The 6,576-nt window shown below is 38.7% G+C and overlaps 1 protein-coding gene across 6 annotated transcripts in view; it reads right to left on the reverse strand.

Moving 5' to 3' along the window:
- Window positions 1-6,576, reverse strand: part of RNF144A (ring finger protein 144A) — a 79,420-nt gene that overhangs the window by 16,562 nt on the left and 56,282 nt on the right. For 4 of the 6 annotated variants that reach the window (XM_071441225.1, XM_071441199.1, XM_071441215.1 and 1 more), the window contains one exon: window positions 654-5,411. The exons of the other annotated variants lie outside the window; for them this stretch is intronic. In XM_071441225.1, the coding sequence (XP_071297326.1) occupies window positions 5,280-5,411 (132 nt within the window). In that variant the 3' untranslated portion in view covers window positions 654-5,279. Of the gene's footprint in view, window positions 1-653; window positions 5,412-6,576 lie in introns of those variants that run through there. 6 annotated transcript variants of the gene reach the window in all.

Raw genomic sequence — 6,576 nt, forward strand, 5'->3', positions numbered from 1 at the left:
CCTGAAGACTGAAAAGACCCAGTGCATCTCTCTTTCCTGACACAAGACCACTCCAGGAGGGTCTCCCCAGACAGGGGAGCCCCCTGGGAGAGCCCAGCCAGAGTCCCAGAAGTTGGGGAATCGGCAACAGGTACCCTAACATTTAAGTTTCTCTTCCACACCAGCAGGTGGGAGTACAAGCTGCTCGCAGTCACCTGCACCAGACCCAAACCCATGGTGCAAGAACATACACACACCTCAGAGTGATCCCTGGGGCAGCACATCCACCTGCCCAGAGCATCCATGGAATACAACAGGAGCTGGATCAAGGACTCACTTAAAAGATGGTCAAATTGAGATAAAAGGCAGTAAGTGACTTGGCCAATGTCACAGGGGAAAACCCAACACTATCACCATTGAAGATGAAGTGGCTGTGCTCCTGATCTCTCTCAGGACTGGCTTCAGCCCATCAAAGATCCAGCTGTGCATCAAATTAGTCCTAGAGATGTTCAGATTCCCTCTTCTAGCTAAGCTGGGAGATGGTGAGTCAGAAACCACAATTATGTCCAGAATTGTGGCAGGAGGTCTCCAGGCCACAGGCTGTGCTTTCTCCAAAAGCCTGAGAGGCAGAGAAGCACAGGGAAAAGTCACTATGAAGAATCACAGGAAACACATTCATTTAAAATATCTATTGAAATTACAAATTAAACTCTCCAATATGATTCAAAGTACAAAACACCACATTAAAAGGCATTCAACAGCTCCTTTATACATCACAGTGTTAGTGGCACAAAATGCACTTACATTTCAAATACATCAACAGAACTATTTTTACACTGGTCAAATACATTATTTATACATATGCATGACTCCTTCATGCTTATCCCTATACAAGTTTAAAATACATCATAATAAAATGATCAAGAAAGGTTCAGTTATGTACCATGTACCTGTACCTAATGTTCCTGGAATTCTTGTAAGATATACACAAATCAAAGCAATAATGAAGACCACAGGGCTCTAAACACAAACAGCATGCCTTACTTAGTACAAGTGCATTAGCAATTAAGGGCTGATGCAGGCTTTTTTGATGTCCTTAGTATAACTGTCAGCAACAACTGTAATTTACTTGTTTTCCTCAGGCTTTTAGATTATGTACATGAAATGTACAAACTTTGGTCTTAAAAAAGCAAACCTGCAGAAAGGTTTATGCATGCTGCACCTCACTGGAATGATAATGGCCTGCATTAAAAATATTTATTCCTATACAGTAAAAGGCCTACAGATGAAATGCACAGAACTTCATTCTAATCTTCCTGCCCATAACAATATTTTAAAAAAAAACCACTTAGTATTTTTCTCACCTATGGATATTTTATCCTGTCAGCTCCATAAATGAGAGCTATTCCCTAATTTTGATTGCTTTCTGCATGTCAGGAGCTCAGCTGTAAACTGAGAGTTGATTCAGTCTGCTGTTATTTGGGATTTTGCCTAATTTATGCACCAGAGTATCTGAGGAAAGATCATGCTTCTCAGTATGTTGGGGAAAGTATCCTAAATTCTTGACATGCTAAAGTCAGTAGTAGGAGGCTTCAGGATGAATGCCAACATGAATAAAACTAAAATATTAACACAAAACTACAGTAATCTTATATATATAATTGTTCATCATTCACAAACTTTGAAGAGCCTCAAAACCAATGACTTTGTCCTCACAGCTCTCCTGAGGTAAACACTGGTCCATTCACTTTAAAGACGATCAGACTGAGATAAAAGGCAGTAAGTGACTTGGCCGATGTCACGGGGGAAAAGCCAATACTATCACCAGTGCTCCTGATCTCTCTCAGGACTGGCTTCAGCCCAACTAATGGCAAGGCTGGGGAGATGCACAGCCTCTGGAGTGGGACTCCACACTCCCTAGATGTGACACCACATGACACCCCAGAAGAACATGCAGATGATGTACGAGTACAAACTCCATTAAACAGCATTTATGAACACACCATTTACTCAAGAGCTGGACTTGACCCTTGTGGGTCCTTTCAAATCAGAAAATTCTGATTCTGTGTGAATAAAAACACCCTAAATAATAGCATAACCATAAAAATACAGCAGAAATCATGCCATGATACTTATTTTTCTGGTGCAAATCCAAAAAGCCATAGCTGTTGCAACAGATTGTCGTTTGAAAGACAAAGAAACAAACATTCCCTTTCCCATGGCAGGGGGTTTAAATGTCAGAGTTTAAAATTATGTATTTACAATTGAATTTTGGGGTATTAAATGTCACAGTATCAACATAAGCTGTAACATAAAAGCCTGAACTTAAGACATCACCACGAAAAGTTGCTACTTTGGAACCAAATCAGCATTAATAATTATAATAGTAATATTAACAACCATAAAAACAAGCAAAAAAATCCCCAAGAATACAGATGGAATGACATTTAACAAAGCTGAAAAGACTGGGTAGGTATTTGGTAAATATATGTAGGCATATAGTCTATTCCAACAGCTAGGATGTGAAACAAGAGCTGTGTCATAAAAATCACCAGTAGCAATTCAAGTATGTTGAGACCAGAGATACACTGACAGAGTTTTCTGATTGCATATAATGTTACCTTGAGTATCAATTATAAATTATTTTAAAATTTCTGTATTTGCAAATTTATCTTTCTTTTTTCTTTTAAATCTGGAAATGCATTAATTCTGACATTGATTATTAACTGGCCGCACAGCACTTGGGAAAAGTCAAGTTCTGCTGTATTTTGGACATAAAATCTCTAAGAAAGACACAGAGAAAATAAACCTCCTCATACCAGGACACTCAATACTGTTCACAGGCCAGTGAATATTTCCTGTTTACTATGATCCCAGTAGGAGAATTGGTCACCAGTCACAGCCACAATACAGCAAAACTCCTTAGTGCCCCAGCTAGAAAATTAATAACCCATTAAGTCTTTACATCCTATTGTCCAGGGTTTTTTTCTCCAGTCAAACAGGAGTACAGGACCAGGGAGGAAAGGCCATAGTTCAAGCTAACCTTCAGGAAGCTGTCCTTTGCAGAAAGGTTTCCACTAATTCTGCACAGTGAAGCTATGACTCAGGACAACTCATGTGCATGGCTTGGGATCCCTCTGGGAAATGGACTGAGCTGATGCCAGAGGGAGAGAAGCACCTCCCTGCCTGCTGAACTCAGCAGTGCTCCACACACCCCTTGAAGCTGACAAACAGGGATCAAATGCACTACCAGACCTCCCTACAGGTATTTTTGAACAATTAAGCAATTTTTAATAACCAAGATCGCCAAAATACTAAAGATACTCAGATAACAAAAGACCTGAACTGTGCATTGCCATAAACAATCTGAAGATATCATGAGTTCAGATTTGCTGGAAACAAGCTATCCTTTTTATTCACATTACAGAGGCCAAACTCATTAAAATCAAACCAAGTAAGTGAATTGCAATCTCCAGCTCTTAGAGTTAAAATCTATGGTTAGATACAATTTGAATTTGGATAGCACTAAACTTGGAGGATAAGGGAGGAGAATAGTTTTATAAAAATAAATTGGCCTTTTCAAAACCGTGCCCTACAATATTTTTATTTAACAGATACACAGTGTAAACCAAAAGCCAATAAAGAGTAATTTTTGAGGGTTGAGCTATGAAAACAATTCCCAGCCTGTGACAACAGCCAGAAGCAGATGCATTTAAGGATCTTAAGACATTTTCAGTGTAAAGTTATCCTGGCTTCAAGATTATCTGGCTTCAAGATATTCATCCATGTCAGTACATTGCTAATGGCAGAAATAAATGATGACCAAAAAATGCAGTAAAACTTCAGTCCACAAGCCATTCAAAAGAATGTTTTCCTTCGTATTACAGACATACACATTGTTTCAGGTGCTTCACATTTCATGGCAAGAAGTTATTAGTCAAATTCTTGTTGGCTTTAAAATAGAGCAAAATGGTTTTCAAAAAAATATTTCTAAAGAGAAACCTCAATGATGTAGTATGTTGAATAGCACACTTTACTACCCTGAAAACAGAGTACTGAATCTTCCAAAACTATCAAGTGATTAGTTTTCAAATAAAATCTTATTTTGCCACAGTATTGTTATTAGCACAATACACCACATATCATACAATGCTATCTCTGAAAATGGGCTAAGTAGTTTAAATGCAAAGCACAACTTCCACAAATATCCCAGGCATTTTCATATTAACTACAGGGATAACTATGATGTATTTTTATATTTAAAAGGAAAGACTCATTAATAACCCAAAAGTCTGCTAAACAGTAAAGTTAGTCCTGTATTTTTTATTAATTGTTCTAAAGACAGAAGCAAGCTATTCTGAATATCCAAAATAATTCAATAGCACAGCTATTTACACATTTGGTTTAAATAGGATTTTATATATATATATATATCTATGTATCTATAAAAAGATTAAGATACCTGGATTAGAAGTTACATAGCCCTATAAGTGTAGCAGAACCCTAAACAATAGCAAAAAAAAACAATTCAGAAAAACACTAGTGGTCGAGGGGTAAGCAAAACCATCAATGTATTTTTAAAAGAAACTTGATTAAATAGCAGGTTTGTGTCACCACTCAACCTTACAGCTTCATCAATTAATTTTAAAATGTAGCTTTTAATCAAACAAATTTCTTATAAGACTTTATAAAATTAGTGGAAGGCAGCAGGACTAACTTTGTCCCTCTGATCCTCCCCAAATTTCAAGAAAGGCATAGGATGGCCTATATGCACCTTACTAATTTTGTTACGCTTGGAAAAAGTAGGTACTAGAAAGGCATTGTGATGGCTTTAACAAAATCAGAGTTGTAATAAAGTCACATGAAGTTGACTATCGGATTCAAATGATAGTCAACTCAAACATATGCAGGAATAAGACACCAAATTTGGAAGCAAACAGATATGCAGAAGTTTGTAGGCTTTTTCAGCTTGTTTTGCTGATGTCATTCAGTACAGTCCCCAGTCCACCAGCAGGGCAGCACCAACCTTTTGCATTATTTTTAGCAGTATCACCTCTTAATTTCAGATAGCTACGCAGGTCTGTGGTCTCCCTTTAGCACCAAACTTGCCTTCTATTACCCTCCTTGTCTGTTATCAAGCGATCTGTACAACAGTAGTAACAACAGTTCCTGGAATCAAGACTGTGTCAACGAAAAGCAGAATGGGGCAAGTAAGTCTACAGCAACATAAGTGCAAGAGGGAAACATAACAGCAACAGTAAAATCAAAACATGTTGTGATGAGTCCAATCTTCTCTCAGTCTAGGTAGGTAGAGGGTCATCATCTCCTTTATTACATTTGCACTTGCAGCAGAGAACAAATGGTGTAGCTAGTAGAAGGAAAGGGGAGGCCACCAAAAGTAGAAGACCAAATCCTGCAAAAATGCCTACCACCTGTAAGAGAAAGGGATAGCACTGTGTCAGGGATAGTATTGCCTAGATTCTGTGTCTGCTACACAACTGCATCCTCTGTGTCCATCAGAAAGACCTCAGCAAATGCCACTGACCTTATCAGAGCTGGAACTCCCCACGTGTATACTACAGTCAGCTCCTGTGACCAGAAAATGTGTGTGAAAGTAGTGTGAATGTTCATGTCTTAATGGCACCTATCAGAACTGTGCCACAGAACTCTGTTTTATCACACAAGGTGATGCACATGGCTATTTGCCTTTTTGAGTTTTCTTATATCTCAAACAACTAATGAAGCAAATCACTACTACTTTTCTTGACCAATCTTAAATACTAAATATTGAAATCAAGGCTACAAAAAAAGACTTCCACTTTCAGGTGCTCCTTTTTTTTCTGGAGAAAGCTTCAAGAAGAATTAGTCAAGGTGTTGGTGGTGTAATCTGGGAAGAATCCCACAATGTACCACCAGCATGCAGTCAAGCTTGAAAATTTCAATCACAGATTACTAACATCATGGATTATAGGAGGACTTTGCATATGCAATGGCTTTTTGCAGTCAGACCTGAGCTCATGCTGCTGCTTCAGGGCACATGATCTAAGCGCATCTTTTTCACTTACATTTATTGACCGCCTCCTTCCCAGCATGAGCAAAGGACCATAGACTTACCTAACTGGTCAGTGTGACAAAGCAGTTAATTTCTACAGAGCTTAAATTTGGAAAATTATTTAAGAAACATTCAAGTTGAGCTTCATTGCCTGAGGAAGTTTCCCATTTGCCACAGGCAACCATAAGAGTGATGCTGCAATGATATGCTCACAAATTATTTAAGTGAATAATTTAGATTTATTCACATGACAGTGTCTGTGAATAATTTTGAATAATGATGGCAAGAGCGGAATGCTAATGCAATACCAAAACCTCACAGCAGAAGGCAAAATGAAATTAGAGTGTAGCACTCATTACAGATTCTTCTAGTCAGGGCTAGATACGCCACTTCAATTAGCTGGCAAATATTAAATCAGCCATGGTATAGATGGGACGATGCAGCAGCACTTTTGCTGGCCAAGGATAATCGGGTGTCGATGATCTCGCACAGGGTTGTGGGGCTGTGCTGCCGCGGAGCGCCCGCACCCGCAGGAGATGGCGCTG

This window comes from Agelaius tricolor, unplaced genomic scaffold (genome assembly GCF_023055355.1).
Source record: "Agelaius tricolor isolate 1412-34295 unplaced genomic scaffold, bAgeTri1.0.p SCAF_1, whole genome shotgun sequence".
Classification (NCBI taxonomy): Eukaryota; Metazoa; Chordata; class Aves; order Passeriformes; family Icteridae; genus Agelaius; species Agelaius tricolor.